This window comes from Octopus bimaculoides, chromosome 7 (assembly GCF_046866305.1).
Source record: "Octopus bimaculoides isolate indiv1 chromosome 7, ASM4686630v1, whole genome shotgun sequence".
Classification (NCBI taxonomy): Eukaryota; Metazoa; Mollusca; class Cephalopoda; order Octopoda; family Octopodidae; genus Octopus; species Octopus bimaculoides.
In genome coordinates, this window is record NC_142934.1 from 91,686,608 (window position 1) to 91,706,382 (window position 19,775).

Sequence of the window (19,775 nt, forward strand, 5' to 3'; positions counted from 1 at the left end):
GTAGTGAGTGCTTTTTTCTGTGCCACTGGCACAGGAGACAGTCAGGCACCACTGGCGTCAACCACACTCGAATGCTGCTTTTTACATGCCACTGGCACTAGCATCAGTCATGCTCAAATGGTGCCTTTTATGTGCCATTCAGGCGGCACTGGCACTGGCCTCATCAAAATAGAATCTGGGAAGAGTGAAATTAAATAATGTAAAATATTTCTGGTTTTGGCCACTGAATCAACCCAGTAATTAATAATTCTTCAACAACGCATGAAGGTATGTGGCTTAGTAGTTAGGGTGGTGCTCTCACAATCACCAGACCATGGTTTCAATTTCCAGACTAGGTGGTGCACTGTGTTCTTGAGCAAAACACTTCATTTCACGTAGGTCCAGTCCAAATGAGTGACTCTGTGATGGACTGGCATCTGGTTCAGGGGAAATGTTGTGATATTGGTCACTTATACGCCACAGAAACCAGATAACAGACCTCCAAGTCCTAAGAATTGAGACAACACCTACTTACAACAACAACAACAAAGGGAATCAGGCAGAGAGCCATTACATGGTTGCTTTAACTGCTAGATATACCAGCCAAATCTCACTAAAATCACTCTTTGGAGAATTTAGTGTTAAATGCAGTGGATTTGAAGAAAAGATGAAATTATAAGAGCTGGAAGCTTTTGATCGTAGGTTTAATCAGTCAGAGCAGACCTGGGGTTAAACAACAATAAGCAACACAAGTGAAACTGCTTGTTCTAATATCCTTGTGAATTAAAACTTGAATTTAAAATTGAGAAAATAGAAGAAAATAAAAGTTGAAGAAATGAGAAGAAGAAAGACAATCTAAAACATCTTCAATATGTTCCATACCTGTCTCAAGATAACAAGAAGGTCATCCTGTTCAAAACTTAGTTCACCTCCTTTTGGATCACCGGTGAATTCATACAATGCTTTTGCCTGGAAGAAACAGAAAATGAGTAGATTATATTAAGAAGTACTGCAAGTTAGAGAATGAAGTGACTAAATAAACATAAAATTATAATGGAATTATTAGAGTGTGTTATAATTGCATTTGCCCAAAGGTTACTTGGGCAAAAGGTTAACTTTGGTAAGTTAAATTTATACAGAATCAACCAATGAAAATAATTATGTGAATGCAGAAGAAACTTATAACTCATAACCTTATTTTTTGGTACAAAAAAATGTAAAATAATAAAATATAAAAAATAACTTTTTAGCTCACGAATTATATGAACTAAGATTGGTGTCCAGTTTACCAAGAAATTTCATTTTTTTGTAGATGCACAAAGGGAAACAGGAAGAACTATCATTGCATGTCTTCACTTTTATTTGTATCTGTATGTTTCTGCTAAGCATTTTGCATACATACACAGATGCAGACACGGTTGGCTGGTTAAGATGCTTGCTTTGAAACTACATGGTTTCAGGTTCATCCCCAGGGTGTGGCACCTTGGGCAAATGTCCTCTAATATAGCCCTAGGTCAACCAAAGCCTAGCAAATGTATTTAATTGAAAACTGCAAAAAGATCATCTTTTATGTGTGTCTGTGTTTGTGTGAGAGAGAGAGTTTGTATGTGTGTGAATATGTACCCTTGTTTTGGACATCACATGATAACTGTAAATGAGTGTCACCATCATACAAGTGGGGTTTTGTTTTCAGTCTTCTGTGGAATGTTTGGCCATGGTGAAGTACAACCTTGCTTCGAAACAAGCGAGGGTTGGCAACAGGAATAGCACCCAGCTGTAGAAAACCTACTTTAACAAATTTTGTCTGACCCATAGAAGCATGGATAAGTGGACACTAAATGATGATGACAAAGTCGTCCTTACAACCCATTAACTTCTAACAATCAGCATCTAGCTCATATGTTTACACACAAGAAGTCTAATTCATTTAACCTAAGTTTGAAAATCATCAGCATTTTATTCTATTTTCTTATTTTTTAATTCTCACAAATCTTTAAAATGAATAATGTACAAGTTTCTGATGCATTTTGACAGATATTTTCATCTATCAGCTCTGTATGAATTTAAAATGCGAAACTATAATAACAATATGGCTACTAGCCATCTGCAACTGTGAATATCAATCACATAAATTTAGATTCATCACAATGGGCCTAGTTGATAAGTTGTTTGTCTACTAATTGAGGAATTGGCAGATTCTTATCTTACTGTAATTATGGAACAACAGTGTATATATCACAAAATGGATGGAACGAGATGAATGGGCATGGCTGTTAGGACGATGAAGATTTGGCAAGGCTGACTCGACATTCAACCTGTTTGGTGATACTACAGTTTCGCACTGGAAACACACAAACACACAAGCATGCATACACAGAAATAATATACATATATATAATGAGAAAGGGGGATAGAGTTAGACGTTACAATTTATCAATTGAATATGATTAACATAAACACTCGTTCACAAAAAGAGAAATATGCTCACACACAAACATATATGGATAGAGAGAGGGAGAGGGGGTGGGAGGGAGAGAAGGAGGGAGGGAGGGAGGGAGACATAGAGAGAAAAAAAAAACATTAAAACATATGATGCCAAATAAGTCAGTGTCAAATCAGCAATGGTAAATAAGCGCTGCCAAAATGGCTGTGCCCAAAATGTCTTGTACACTAAAATGATGATAATTAGCATTTCCAAAAGTTTCAGTTATTTTCATAAAAGCTTCACCCCAAAAGTATAAGCAGGCATGGCTGTGTGGTAAGAAGTTTTCTTCCCAACCACATGGTTCCAGGTTCAGTCTTACTATATGGTACCTTGCGCAAGTGTCTTCTACTATAGTTTCAGGCCAACAAAAACCTTGTGGATGGATTTGGTAGGCGGAAACTGAAGGAAGCCCTTTGTGTGAGTCTGTGTGTGTGTGTGTGTGTGTGTGTGTGTGTGTGTGTGTGTGTGTGTGTGTGTGTGTGTCCCCGTCACGCCATTATCTGACAACTGGTATTGGTGTGTTTACATCCCTGCGACACAGCAGTTCAACAAAAGAGACCAACAGAATAAGTACCAGGCTTAAAAAAACAAGTAATGGAGTTGATTCATTTGACTAATAATTCAATCCAGTGCCCCAGCATGGCCACAGTCAAATGATTGAAACAAGACTAAAAAAAAAGAAAAAAACCCCAGATATTTATGGACTTCACTATAGTTCATGAATCATGGAAGTGTACAAGATAGTATATTCATCATCATCGTTTAACATCCGTTTTCCATGCTGGCATGGGTTGGACAGTTTAATTGAGGTCTGGAAAGCCAGCGGCTACACCAGGCTCCAATCTGATCTGGCAGAGTTTCTACAGCTGGATGCCCTCCCTAACGCCAACCACTCCAATAGTGCCTTTTATGTCCCACCAGCACAGGAACCAGTCAGGCAGCCCTGGCATCAGTCATGTTCTGATAGTACTTTTTACATGCCACTGGCACAGGAGCCAGTCAGGCGGCCTTGGCATCGACTACGTTCAGATGGTGCATTTTACGGCATAGAATAGATTTGCTTATAGAATACCTAAGAATAACAACAGACTTTTTGTGAAATACTGAGTATAGCTGTTAAACAGTAAGTGATAGTAGAATAAATGAAATGATGAAAGAACTTGCAAGAATAAAAGTATAAATCTCTTCACAAACGATTATGTTAGTGATCACATTGCTTGATATATATATATAAACATATAGAAACCTCTATGTAACAATATATATATATATATATATATATCAGTATAGATCTCTTTCTAACAGTATGTACTGCCAACGGATGTCTTCAATTGGTGAATGACTAAAACAAATTAAGTGATTTATGTAAACAAATAGAATCACATTGCTGGCTCTTTAATGGTCAAACAATCACCATTGTCTGTAAACTGTCAACAGAAAAATATGTTGCACAAAGCTAATTGTCTAATTTATTTAACTAAGCAACAGCTTTCACATTTTTGCAAAAACAATCAAAATAATGAGAACACACATCTAAATTATTTACATTCGACAAATATTTGTCCTCATCTTGTTTGTTGTTAACACAACATTTTGGCTGATATACCCTCCAGCCTTCTTCAGGTGTCTTGGGAAAATTATGCTCATGGACATATGGCGTGGTTAAGAGCACGGGTTACTAACCCCAAGATTCCGAGTTCGATTCCAAGCAGTGACCTGAACAATAATAATAATAACAACAACAACAACATTGAAAAATACCTTAGGAATGAGAACCCAGGTTCAAAATTTCCCGAAGACACCTGATGAAGGCTGGAGGGTGTATCGGCCGAAACATTGTGTTAACAACAAACAAGATGACAAATATCCATTGAATGTAAATAATGTATATAATTCTTCATCTCAAATATAGAACACATCTAAATGATTGCGAATGTGCATGGCCTAGTGCAGTGGTTCCCAACCCTTTTATGAATTTTGCAATGGACCCTTTTTAATATGCTTATCCTTACGTGTGTGTATTATTTATATATATATATATATATATATACATATAAACATTGATTACAGAACAAAAATCAAATTTGAGTCAACGACTTTATATCACACCATGCTTCCATACATTTGATCATATATAAACATTGGTTTTTAAGAGGAGCACTCCGTCGGTTACGACGACGAGGGTCCCAGCTGATACGATCAACGGAACAGCCTGCTCATGAAATTAACGTGCAAGTGACTGAGCAATCCACAGACACGTGTACCCCTAATGTAGTATTAAATAGAGAGACAAATAATAGTTTAAAGACAGAAAAAGAAATGGTTTTGGTAAATTACGTTTCACCAATTTTCCTCTCCACATTTGGGCCATGGAGCAAGAAGTAAGCTCCAAGAAAATCCTGTTTCACAAACAGTTTCAAACCGAAGTTGTTAATCCCCTTAAGAAGAACATGACCACTATATTATCTCTTTATTATCTGCTGAAAGAGATTAATATATACTAATTGCTTCAATGAAATTCCACACCTCTTCACATTCTCGCAGTTGATTTCAAGAACAACTTGAGATTGCAAAAGTATTGCTCCAGCAATTTATGCAAATATTTGTTCTCACAATAAAAATGCTATTTGTCTTCATCATTATTTCATTCATTAAACAATTATATATTTATTGAACAAATACAAGAGATGTCAGTGAAAACAATTGTGATATTATAAGTCAAAACAAAATCAAACTCAGAATTCCTAAAGTGTTGCTGATTGGTTAAAACATGCCATCAGATAAAATGAAATGCTAAATGTTGATGACAATTCCAATACATGTTCCCATATTTACTGACCTAAATAATGAAAGACTATGATAGAAAGCAACAGAAAATACCAGTTTTTTTTTTTTTAGCTGAAAATGTAAAAATGAAAGATTTCCTTCAGGTTTTCATTTTCTGACCAAACTTATAAATAGGAGAATTATGTAAAACACCCAAGAGATTATGAATTAATTCAATGCAAGAATTAATATAATTTGGTGGTATAGAATTACCGAGTGGAGCATAAAGAAAATTATATGATATACCACAAGCCAAGGTTACCCTAAGTGGGTTCCATGAAAAAATTCTGAGATTTTCCAAGTCAAGGTACCTTAATAAAACTTTTAAATTTACTTGATACAAAAATGATATTCATTATTTTCAAACTAATATCTTTCATCTTTTACTTGTTTCAGTCATTAGACTGCAACCATGCTGGGGCACTGCCTTGAAGAATATTAGTGCAATGAATCAATTCCAAACTTATTTTTTTAAAGCCTAGTACTTATTCTATCAGCCTCTGTTACTGAACTGCTAAGTTACAGATATATAAACAAACCAAAACCAGCTGGGAACAAGCACAGACACAAATACAGTTTCCATCTTCTTGATTGGTCGACCCAGGTTGAGAGTAGAAGATACTTGTCAAAGGTGTTACACACTGGGAATGAATCCAAGACCATGTGGTTGCAAAGCTAGTTTCCGATTTACAGAGCCATGTCTGCACTTATATGTCATAAAATTCTAAACCAATTTTTGATTCCTTGTCATGAAGGTTGCTTATAAAACAATGTTGAGTCTACAATTTTTAAAAAACTCCATAAAGGTTCTGTAACTTGAGAGTCACTGCCACAAGTCCTCATGAAATAAATTTATGAGCCAATGAAAGAACCTCTGTAGTGTCACATGACCTCGTAGATATAGCAGCTGCTTTTTTTTTTTTATACCACCAGCACTCGTGAGGTCACCAAGCAAGTTGCAAGACAGAAGAAGGAAAGGGAAAAAGAAAAAATATCCCATTTCTTTCTTCCATTAAAGTATAGTTTTGTATTGAAGAAAAAAATAAAGAAAAAAAAAAACACTATTTAAATAAATCAAAATGTTTTTACAACAGATGAAAAAATTACAGATTAAATAACAAGCAAAATACATCCACAGATTTTCTAAAATTATTCTGAATTCAAACAAGGAAATCCCTCACAGAGTGTGTGTGTGTATCATGGTACCGACCAGGTTATTGGTTGTTGTTATACATTGCTGATCACAATGCACTCTACATTTTAGCTTTCAAATGACGCCACCCTACTGGCTGGATGAGCAGGCCAACATTTCTCTTTATCAGAAGGTTAATTCATTGCAGGGTTATCCATTTACAACCAAGGGGACTGGAACAACATGAAATGAAGTGTTTTGTGCAAGAACACAATGCGGCACCTGGTCCCATGATTGTGTGATCACAAACACAATACTCTAACCACTAGGCCACACACACACACACACACACACATATATATATATATGGAAAAATAATAGTAAACGAGACTAATATGCTTAGTAATCTGTTGCTATTATGTTAAACCGTTGTATGTCCAAATTTGACCAAATGCGTGTTTTCCAATATCTATTTTTGCTTGTAAAAGCTGGTTCTTTTGGTCAAACTATCATAACTCCAGCTGCTTCAAATGCCAAGATATTAAAAATTGTCAACGTGTAGTACTACAGTTTTGCAATGGAATGGTGAAACTATTTTTTGGTTTTCTGAAAAAGCAACATTTTGGACTGAACGGCACTTGTATAATAGCAACGAATTAATTAACTGCAATGTAAAAAGAAAAGCATATTTCCTCTTTTTATTATTATTTTCTCATATCTCTCAACTTGTGTGGGATACATTTTCTCAATAGTGTTGATGATACAATGAAACAAAATGCATACCTTTCTTAAGATGATGAACGAGATTTGAGAGAGTGATTTGACTGCTGTCCCTACCAGATCAAGTGACTACATTAGGACTCCCTTGTTGACTCAATAGCAACACTTTTTCCCCCTTCTTACTCAATGTAAACTAAAAATAAAATGATATTAAGTTCCTTATAAATTTTGGCAAATATTCTAAATCAACATTTCTCAAAAGTGAAGGGAGAGGCAAAGCCTCTGTGAAGATAGAGACAGGCTTACTGGTGCCTCTCTAGGTAATCTTTTATGGTTTTGTGTAACCCACTGTTGGATAATAATAGAGAGTAGGAGTCCCTATGGATAAAATGACATGTTGAGAAGGCAATAAGCAGGGAAAGGCTAGGCATCACTGGTGTGTATAGAAAGAATTTAGTAAAGAAAAATAAATTCTATTTAGAAACCAGTGCACTGATAAGATCTTGATTAATGATCGTTTTATTCCACTAAACAAACAGAAAAACAAACTTGACATTACTGTTTAGTTGAGGGCTGTGAACTATAAAGTGGAGGTAAGAGTCTTAGAAAACGGTTGGTGAACCAATTTTAATTTGCATTGGGAATCACTCTACCCCGCCCCCCCCCCCCCCCCCCACACACACACAATTATGATTTTTAATGAATGTACCTACAAAGCAAAACATTATCAAAAAGTCTCAATCTTTAGTCATCTCATCTGTGAAAAAAAAAAAAAAACCCAAAAAAAGTATAACTTATTTTTCCACAGTGAACAGATGCCTAAACATCACCCTACTTATTTACCTCTTCTGTCATATATCTATAAATTCAAGATATGGAACAAACTTCATTACATGTATCAGATATACAAAATTACAAGTCCTATATATCTGCTGTGTAATATTAGTCATTTATTTATGAACCAAAATAAAAAGACAAATAGTTTACAGATACCTGGGAAGAAACCAAGTGTAAAAATGCCAATCTTTACTTTCAAGGAATACTGAAAGAATGTTAATAATACTAGTTCTAATTAGTTGTCTAATGAAACACTGACTAAGACTTCCTTCCCACACATTGAGTACAAAACAATTAGTGGCTGCAACAAGTTCACCAGAATCTTTCATTATCAACCAATATTATTAACTTTATCTTTTTTTTTTCTGCATATATCTTTTCTTTCAGTTGTTGGACTGTGGCCATGCTGGGGCAGTGTTTTGAACAAATCAACTCCTGTACTTATTTTGTAAAGTTTGGTACTTATTCTAGAAATTCCTTTTGCTGAACTGATACATTACAAGGATGTAAATAAACCAACACCAGTTGTCATACAGAAGTGGTGGGACAATCACAGATACACACACACACGCGCGCATGACGGGCTTCCATGCAGTTTCCAGTTGACTTGGGGCTATAAAAGACACTTGCCCAAGATGCTGTATAGTGAGACTGAACATGAAACCACATCATTGCAAAGTGAATTTCTTAACCACACAGCCATGCCTGTGCCAAGAGACTGATTATTTTGAAATTCATTTTACAAGGGTTTAAAATGGAGTTAGCAACGCTACTAAATAAAACATGGGCTACAAAGTTTGTAATTTGATATAGGCTTAAGATTCTAAAACAAGATTTATCTAAGAAAATCTTGTGAAGGATTTCACGGCATTTTGTTTTATTTTTTAAATGTGTCAATTAGTAGCAATTTAAAGTTTGAATGCTTATATAAATATACACATATATATATATAAACTAAAATGTAATTAATTCTTAAGTGGTTGATATTGAAATAAAGAAATTTCCACAATAAAACATAGAAATGAATAGTATTTGATTTAGAAGAGAAAGGAAACAGTATTTCAGTTGTTAAGAGAAAGTAACCCATTTATTTCACTTGTTTTATAATAAATAAACCAATGTATAAAATGAAAATAGGAGGATGTGCTGGAACTGCAAACTGTTCCAGCTGTAGTATATGTATTGAGAGACATAGTTCTGAAGAAGAGGAGATGTGGGTGGAGAACAACATTGACAGTTGTTAATGCAAATATATCAAGCTTTCTTTTTGTTGTTGGAGAGAATACAAAACACAGCATAACAATAGCCGAAATTCAAAACACACAACTCTGCAGATTCAGTCAGCTTCAAATGAAACCTGTCTCTAATTGCTAAATTTCTGTTCTGTACGATGGTGATAGTGATGGTAAGTGATTATGGTGGTGGTGGTGGTGATGATGGAGGATTAATATTTCTTAATAATGTTGAGTGCTTATTGATTCATGCTTCCAGAGATCTTCCAAGAGAAAAGCAAAAATAAATAAAAATAAAATATATCAATAAAAAGAAAGACAGAAATTTTCTTAAGACCTAGAATTACTTTTGTGAAGAGAGAGCAAGTAATTCTAAGTTGAAAAGATATTTCCAATTCATTACAGCAACACTAACAACAACAACAACAACAACATCAGCTGGTTTCTTTAATTATTACCACCATCATCATTTATTAATATAAAATAGTGAATTACAGTAAAAATTATGTTAATGAAAATGCAAAGATTTCGTCACCAACATCAGCTGAACTGTTGTTAGGTCGTCTAATGTTGCTGTCATTGCTACTGCTGCTGCAGCTGTAATGCAAATGTTTGCAACATTTGATCGAACATACCTATCACATTAAATTATTGTTATATTAACATGAGTGAATAAGTGTATGCCTATATGTCTCAAATTACCATACGTCAATTTTTTTTCTTCTTTTCCTTTTGTTGTTTCATTTTTCCTTTTCTTACTATTCTAGGCCACAACTTAGCTCTTCTATTTCAACAGGGTTGTGCAATGACAGCAACACAGATTCATGGGTCATAGATTATTGCTAAGAAACAAACACAAACCATAACTAAAGTGGGATCTAGTTTTTTTTTCATTTGCAAAATACGCTTTTTGTAGGAGACAGTAAAAAATCTGAAAATTGGCTATAATAATGTAGCATTCCAGTCTCATTGCTTTGAAGGTTTGATGTTGTGGAGAAAACAAGATCAGAGAAAAAAGTTACAGAGGTTTAAAAATCAAAAAATCTGAGTATTTTTAGGTACTAACGAGACAGAAATTTTCTGCATTTAGCACAGCACTGTCAACTTTAAGGTTGTACCCTGTGAAATGTAGCCCCTGACCTGTTCATTGTAGGTTTGTAAATAAACAGAAATACCTAATAAAATCAACACGTATTATCTGGATCTAGTCTTTCTCATTCATTGATTGTATTTTTTTTATTTTTAAATTCGTTATATTAATATATTTGTCTGTGTGTGTGTCTACTTTATGCATATTTCAGTATTATGTATATCTGCCATGTATTTATGTACATCATTAATATATAAGTGTGTGTGTGTGAAAATGGGGTGTCTGTCCCCAAAACTCCAAAGTTGAGTAATGTTTTCATGCTTGGATTTGTGAACTACGATAAGAATAAATACAGAAAAAGCACAGAAAAATACTAACACACAGAACAGAAAAATATGTAATATACTAACACAGAAAAATAAAAACAAAACACACAGGTGAAAAGAATCTCGTGGTGGGAAGAATCAATTGTAAAAAAATCAACATTGAACAACGTGCGTCACAGACAACAGTGAGACAACAATGAACCACAACACAGCATCCTGTTGTCATGGTAACAAGCTAATGCCACGTTGTCTGTTGATTGGTTAAAATTACCCAAATTTTCCAACTTTATCTTGTAAATTAAAGAATCTGATGTTATTTGGAATTAAAGTAATTGGTTAATTGTAATCAAAATTCAGAGTTGTATCGATACACCAAAAATGAAGGCAATCTGAGCAAAATTAAGTGGGGGTGGCTGATTTTGTTATACAGATTCATCGCTGTAGATACACATCTGGCAAGTAACACTCAGGCATACCCTAATTCACATGCACACATGTGGACTAGGGCACTCACACACACACTTACAATGGCATAAATTTGTGGTTAAGAAGCTTAGCTGCATGGTATTCAGTTCAGTTTTAATGCACAGCACCTTCGTTTAGCATCACAGTGTGTGTATGTGTGTATATATATATATACATATATATATATATGTCCTTCCAACGATGATTTGGAATACCTAACTTACAGATTATCATGACAGCATGGGTAACATTACACCTTTGAATTCCCTCACAGTATAGAATTCCCAATTCCATGCTATTGATTATGAACCATTTTAATTCATCCATGACTCTTTCACCTTTCTTCTTCCTCCTTCCCTACTCTGCTTGTTTCCCTATCTCCATCTCCTACACTCCTCCACTTCCCACATCACGCCCAACCCTCACTCCTTCCTCAAGCATCTCCACTTACTTCACACTCACTTTCTTTCCAACTTTTCCTCCTTAATGCCTACAATCCTCTATACACTTCCCTCAAAGTAACATTCACCATTTCTCTCCAACTTCTGGTCAGTTATTATTCAGCCATTTAACAATGTGTTTTTCTCTGGGGAACCTGCTCCTTCCTTCTTTTCCTCTTCTCTGGACCTTTTCCTGTATTTGACAAAGAGCTATTCTCGAAACAACATTTCCATTCCTCTTTTTCCATCTAAAACTTTCACTAAGTATTAATCCAATATATTCACTGTGTGCATCCAATTCACTTTTGATGCTTTTGTTGTTGTTTTTGTTTTTGCCTTGGATTTGCCAACACACACACGAGACATATAGCCAAACCTTCTCAAGTTCCTCTCCCACCACTGAATTTGCTGAAAGGTAGATGAGAGTGGTGAAAATGTTCTACATGAGTGGCCTTACTCTCAGCATGAACCTTTAAGCTGGCAAGTATAGCACAGAGTCCAGGTATTCCATGGTCTGCTGGGTTTCTTTATTGGCCTGACATGGCTAACCTTTCAATATTTTTATCCCTCCCATCCCATCCCCTCCAAAATTGTTTTTCTTTTATTCTTTTACTTGTTTCAGCCATTTGACTGCAATGGTGGATGGACAAACACAGACACACTAACATATACACACACATACATTTGACAAGCTTCTTTCAGTTTCCATGTAATAAATCCACTCACAAGGCTTTGGTCAGCTTGAGGCTATAGTAGGAGACACTTGCCCAAGGTTTCATGCAATGGGGCCAAACCCAGAGCCATGTGGATGGGAAGCAAGCTTCTTATCACACAGCCACATTCACTTAAACACAATCTTTAAGTAATTGTAAAGCAAATATGAACATAGGTGCAAGAGTGGCTGTGTGGTAAGTAGCTTGCTAACCAAATACATGGCCCCGGGTTCAGTCCCTCTGTGTGGCACCTTGGGCAAGTGTCTTCCACTATAGCCGCAGGCCGACCAAAGCCATGTGAGTGGATTTAGTAGACGGAAACTGAAAAAGCCTGCCGTGTATATATATATATATATATATATATATATATATATGTGTGTTAAAAAAAAACAATAAAAAAAAAACAACAAAGCGAGGACGTGATATGGATAGTGTTATTGGACGCTCAGGAAAGGAAAGAAAGATATATATATATATATATATATATATATATATATAGTAGAAAAATATCATTATAGGTATAAATATACCATAAACAATTATAGAAAAATGGAGGAGAAAAAGATATTGAATCAAAATTAGATTTAATACAAAATAGGATTCAATACATCATCATCATCGTTTAACGTCCGCTTTCCATGCAAGCATGGGTTGGACGATTTGACTGAGGACTGGTGAAACCAGATGGCTACACCAGGCTCCAATCTGATTTGGCAGAGTTTCTACAGATGGATGCCCTTCCTAACGCCAACCATTCCGAGAGTGTAGTGGGTGCTTTTACGTGCCACCGGCACGAAGGCCAGTCAGGTGGTACTGGCAACGGCCACACTCAAAATGGAGTATTTTACATGCCACCTGCACAGGAGCCAGTTCGGTGGCACTGGCAACGATCTCGCTCGAATGTCTTTACACATGCCATCCGGCACAAGTGCCAGGAAGGCGATGCTGGGCACAGGTGCCATGACCAATTCGTTTTCACTTGCCCCAACAGGTCTTCGCTTTTCAAAAATCATTCTTTCTCTCTTTTTGGACCTTTCAAAAAGTTTGAAATGTTCTTTTTGAACTTATTTTCTCCCATATGTGTGTGTGTGTGTGTGTGTGTGTGTGTGTGTTCTCCCCGCCATTACTTGACAACCAATGCTGGTGTGTTTACGTCCCCATAACTTAGCAGTTTGGCAAAAGAGACCGATAGAGTAAGTACTAGACTTACAAAGAATAAGTCCTGGGGTCGATTTGCTTGACTAAAAGCAATGCTCCAGCTTGGCCAAGGTCAAAATGACCGAAACAAGCAAAAGAATAGGTACAGATGCACTAAAACCAGCAATTGTGTTTGTCAATAATTCATTAGAGTCATATTACAGTAAAGCTATTGATATAAAGGTGGGAAAACATGAGCAAACTAACAATTCATAAATGCAATAACTTACAAAATAAAATTTCCCTGAAAGTCATGAAATATCTCTCTATAAATGTTCTGAGGCCTTTACACATGTCACAACTTGATCCAAGCCAAAGCAGTGGCCAACAGGCAGAGCATAACGTGTGCTAACTTATTTACAGAGCAACAGGAAGGATTATATAATGATGATGATGATGTTGTTGTTGAACATAGCAACTTTGCTGGAGAATGTCACAACAAGTCAACAGTCTGCAACGAAAAAGGTTTGGGAAGTTTCATGCAACACCATTTCTTGTAGATGCTCTCTCTTCAGATTTGATCCTATCCTTTCAATCCAGTTTGTAAGCTGGGTGCTATGAGTACCTAAATCTCCACTACAACAGGTATAACATCTACCTTCAACAACCACAGTTTCTTTTTTATTTCTAATCTCCCACTTCAAATCTTCATACATGACCACTTTCTCTTCTTCTAATACTCTTTCAACACCAAGAAATGCAATACCTGTGATTAGACTGGTTTTCTCACCTTTTTTTATTTATAACCACTATATCCGGCCTCTGGTGTTCAGTTTTATAATCACATTGGATTATTATATACCATAGTAATCTTTACTTTATCATTCTCAGTTGCTGGGTTGATTAACTGACCAATCCTCTGCTGCTAAAATTGCTGGGCTTGTGCCAAAATTGAAACCATTACTACATTCGTCCGTCTTTATGTTCTGAATTTAAATTCCAGAGGTCAACTTTGCATTTCATTTTTTCGAGGTCAATTAAATAACAGTTGCACATTGTGGTCAATGTAATTAAATAGCAACCCCCTTACCACCACCCAAAATTTCAGGCCTTGTGCCTATAGGAGAGTGGCTTATTATTATATTAAGAAAGCAGGCTAGCAGAACCATTAACACGCCAGGCAAAATATGTAGTGGTATTTCACTTGTCTTTATGTTGTGAGTTCAAATTCCACCGAGGTCAACTCTGCCTTTTATCCTCTTAGGGTCAGTTGACAAAACAAGTACTAGTCAAGTACTGGAGTTGATAAAATAAGTACTAGTGAGGTACTGGAGTTGATGTAATCAACTTCCCCTCCACTCAAAAATTGTTGGCCCTGTTCCAAAATTTGAAACCATTATTATTATTATTTCGTTTTTGGATTTGGTTTGCAAGACTCTCCCCAGACACAGATTATTATTATTATTATTATTATTAGACAGCAAGATGGCAGATTCATTAGCATATGTTGGGCAAAATGCTTAATGGCATTTTCTCTGTCTTTGCATTTTATTTGAAATACTTCCAAAGTTGACTGCTTTGCATCCGTTCGTGGGTTGATAAATTAGGTACCAGTCAAGTACTGGGTTGATGTAATCAACTTAACCCCTCCCCAAAAATTTCAGGCCTTGTGCTTATAGTAGAAATTATTATTATTATTAACCTAGAGTAATATAGTCTCTGAAATAACAGTTATGTTGAACTAAATATCTTGCACTATATCGTTTTATCCCATTACATTTTGGGTTCAAATTCTGCTGGGTTTCAGTTTACGTTTCACTCTCCAAGTGTCAATAACATATTTAGCCATGAAGCGGTGGATTGATTTCACTGACCATTAACTCCCCACCCCACTCCATTCTTTCCCCACTCCTGCTTGCACTAGATTTGTGTTAATGTACAAAACCATTGCCATTTATAATCAAAGAAAATTATTTCTCTTCTGACTCATCCTTATTCTACAGGGTAATTTTCCACTCACTGAACCAACTGCTTCTTTTGCATGAAAACACTTATATAAACCAACAGCATGGTCACTCAACCTGCTAGAAATAGCAAACAAATTTCTCTTAAGTCATGCCCTACTGTTCTTAATAAAAAAAAAAAAAAGAGAAGGCATAGTGCTGACCTAGAGTTAAACAACATCAAAGAAAATAGGCAATTATCCTATTAAAGCCAACCGAATTTCTGACGTTTGTTTTCCATGCTGGCATGGATTGGATGGTTTGACTGAGGCCTGGAAAGCCAGCAGTTGCACCAGGCTCCAGTCTGATCTGACAATGTTTCTTCAGCTGGATGCCCTTCCTAATGTCAACCACTCCTAGGGTGTAATGAGTGCTTTATACGTGCCACTGGCACAGGAGCCAGTCAGGCAGCCCTGGCATCGATTACATCCGGATCGTGCTTTTTACGTGCCACTGGAACGGGAGCCAGTCAGGAGGCACTGGCATTTGCCACGTTCAGATGGTGCATTTTAATTGCCACCGAAGCAGGAGCCAGTCAGGGAGCATTGGCCACAGCAACGATTTTGGTTTTACTTGACTAAACAGGTTTTCTCAAGCATATATCGCCTGACATATCAAGGGTACTTTTAAATGGGCCAGATATGCAACACTGGCATCGGTATATATATATATATATATATATATATATGACACGAGGTTTTTCGAGCGAGATCGTTGCCAGTACCCCTGGACTGGCTCTTGTGCGGGTGACACATGAAATTTCGAGCGAGATTGTTGCCGGTGCCCCTGAACTGGCTCTTGTGTGGGGTTGTCGTAGGATTTTCGAGCGAGATCGTTGCCAGTGCCCCTGGACTGGCTCTTGTGCGGGTGACACATGAGGTTTTTCGAGCGAGATGAGCGTGGCCGTTGCCAGTACTGCCTGACTGGCCTTCGTGCGGGTGACACGTAAAAGCACCCACTACACTCTCTGAGTGGTTGGCATTAGGAAGGGCATCCAGCTGTAGAAACTCTGCCAAATCAGATTGGAGCCTGGTGTAGCCATCTGGTCTCACCAGTCCTCAGTCAAATCGTCCAACCCATGCTAGCATGGAAAGCGGACGTTAAACGACAACGACGACGATGTGTGTGTGTATATATTAAACACTGCCTCGAGTCCTAGGTATCCTGGTTTTCATTTTGCACAAGTGCTGAGATCATAACATTCCTCTTGCCCATTTACGGTTGAGCAGATAGTAGCAATGTGAAATAAAGTGTTTTGTCCAAGTACATAACACACCACTTGGCTGAGGAATTGAAACCCTAGCCAATAGGTCATGGGCCTTCGTTATTAGTTTGCAAAACAAATGATAAAGAATATTTTATGCTGTCACTTAACCCTTTAGCATGTAAACAGCTCTATCCAACCCAAATACTTTATTCATTTATGTTCAAACCATCCAGATCTGATCTTTCATACCCACCCTATAATGCCATTCTAAAAGTACAACAATCACATTATTGAACTCTCAAAGCTGTGAGATGAAGCATGATTAATTAAGATCATTGTGAATAAGTTTTACATTTAACAGAAAAATCTGGATGCAAAAGGGTTAACTTATTTGAGATAACAACCAAATTTCCTTCAGATTTCACTCTGCTATCATAAAGATGGATGACTAAACAAAATAAACTAAGTTATAGAATGTGATATGGCTGACTGAGCAATGAGGTTTCAATTAAACTTATGACAAAGATTTATTCAGTCGCCTCAACCACTGGCTCACAGATGTTTGCTTCTTCTCTACCATTTCTTTCACACTTCCACCTCTGTTCTTTTAAACTAGTGTCTGTATGCCCACTCCACCAATGTCCCACTGGACACCCTACTCTCCACTCCCCTACCATATCTCTGAAATGTCTTCTTTAGCTGGCATGAGCAGATTCACATCAAAGAGTATAATTACCTACTAGACTTCTATCCAGGTAATACCATCACTAAAGGAAGAGATATCACAAGGAACATTGCATATCAATATCCAAGTTTTGCTGCACCACAGGGAACCTCATGGTAGAGACTCCTCCCCCATTGCATTCCAGGAGGACATTTATATCCTCTCCCAGTTCCTGTCCTTCACTGTTAAAAATGTCTGGCAAGGGGGAGATAACTCCCCCATCGTAAAAAAGAAAAAAAAACCCTGTCGAGCATTTCAGAACATCACACTCTCACTCCATAAATCCTCCGTGAAAAATCTTCAAATGCATCAACCCTTCCAATTCTGTTCCCTCTTGGGAATCTTTTGTAGCAGAGACCAACTTAGAGATGTCTGCAAGCTGAACATCAATCTTGTCAACTTCATTAGGAAGCAGAGATTTGCAGACACCATGGAGTGCCAACTTTGGCATTGCTTTTATGGCTGAATGATCTTCCTAATACCAACTAGTTTACAGTGTGGGCTGACTGGGTGCCTTTTTTCGTGGCACTGACACTAGTGAGATTGCCAAGTAACTTGCAAGATGGGGGAGAAGAACAGGAAAAGCCTCCTCAACTGAGTGAGGGAAGTGGCTTCATGCCAGGTGTTGAGAGACAAAAGTATGGCAGAGTAACGAGCACAGGCAACAAATATGATAGTCCAAGAGCACAACACTGTAAACAAGTTTCCGATTGTAAACACAGAAGGAAATTCAACCAAGAGTGGTTCTAACAGACATTTATTTACGCTATCTGGAAAAAAGATCTGCCAATAGCAAATAACGCAGCAGCTGTTGTATTCGTTTTTATAATGTAAATTTGCAATTCACTGATAAATACGTATTATATATATCCTCACCGATAAAGCTGAAAAGAAAAACACAGGAAAACAGTTTTGTGCATCTGTAGATGGCATTTTATCTACAATTCTTATTTAAAACATTCTATAAAGAACAAAAAGAAAACTATTATCCCTAGAGACAGAAGATTAATCTTTCTTTGCTTTAAAAAAGGATTATTATAATCTTAATCTTTATTTTTCAAGGTGTATATTTTTGAAAAACTGAAACAGACATGCTGTATATAGGACATGGGAATGTGTCAATACACACACACCTGCACACAGCTTAGACATGCTTGCATTTGTGTATAATGTGCTTATACATATGTGTGTGTGTGTGTGTGTGTGAGATTTTTTTCTTCGTATTTCTTAATTATCCTTTTATGGAGAAAGTAAACGAACAGTTTTGGTCACCATGTACAGCTAAATGTACTTTCAGATTAGAACAGCTTTTGCTCCTACCCAACTCATCAAAGAGAACTTAAACAAGATATTTGAGTTTGTAAGATGATAGCAATAGGAAAAGCAACATTTTAGATATTTTCAATACTATTCATCAAAACCTTGCTTCCTCCAATTTTGTTCTCTTTACCATTCCATCTTGATTTAAAAGCTTTCTCCTTCCAACTATTTTGCTTTAAACCTCTGAGTAGTCATCTTTAAAATATATATATATATATATATATATATATATATATATATATATATATATATATATATATATATATGAGCAGGCATGGTTGTGCAGTTTGCTTCAGAATCACATGGTCCCAGGTTCAGTCCCACTGCATGGCACTTTGGGCAAAAGTCTTCTACTACAGCCTCAGGCTGCCCAGAGCCTTGTAAGCTGATCTGGTAGACAGAAACTGAAAGAAGCCAATCATGTGTGTGCGTGCATGTGTGTCGCTCACCACTACTTGACAACCAGCATTTGTAAGTTTATATTCCTGCAGCTTAACAGTTTGGCAAAAGGAACTGATAGAATAAGTAGTTGAAATTTACAAAAAAAAAAAAAAAAGAAATGAAGACGAGTGCGTAAATAACAAACAGATATATTAATTTAATGCTTGGGAAATGAGAAAGTCTTTTATGTTTCGAGCCTATGCTCATCAACAGAAAGGAACATTATAGAATAAGTGCCAGGTTTTAAAATTAAAAAAAAAACAGTACTGGGGTCAAATCATTCAACTAAAATTCTTCAAGATAAGGAACAAGTTACATTAAATGATAGAGAAGGGGCAGGGAGGTAAATTAGAAAACTCCAATTTCAAGAAGTGTAGAATCTCAGATAAAAAAACATGAAAATATAAGAATTTGCAAACCTATCCCAATATGTGGCTGCACTGAAACAGAACAAAAATATACATTGGAACGGTGTAGCTTCTGAGAAAATATATTGAATAGGTGTCGTAGTAACTGAAATGAACTTATGAAAAGTATATGAAATTTACAGGAGAAAAATGTTGAAGTTTATCGTTTAAAAAAATGCCAAAATCAACATAGCATTTTCTTTATTACTTTTGGTTTCCAAAATGTTCTTTTAATACCAAAGTCAGTATAAAGAACTTTGCATTAATTTATGACTATTTCAGCAGGTTTTA

General features: G+C 36.4%; 1 protein-coding gene across 7 annotated transcripts in view; it reads right to left on the reverse strand.

Moving 5' to 3' along the window:
- Positions 1–236: 236 nt before the first annotated feature.
- Positions 237–19,775, reverse strand: part of LOC106883367 (uncharacterized) — a 118,655-nt gene continuing 99,116 nt past the window's right edge. For 6 of the 7 annotated variants that reach the window (XR_016242700.1, XR_016242701.1, XR_016242703.1 and 3 more), the window contains one exon: positions 861–948. Coding sequence is in view for 1 of the 7 variants with exons in the window: in XM_089355674.1 (XP_089211800.1) it covers positions 835–948 (114 nt within the window). In the remaining 6 variants the exon portion in view is untranslated. Of the gene's footprint in view, positions 949–19,775 lie in introns of all 7 variants that reach the window. The other variant, XM_089355674.1, reaches the window with a different exon arrangement.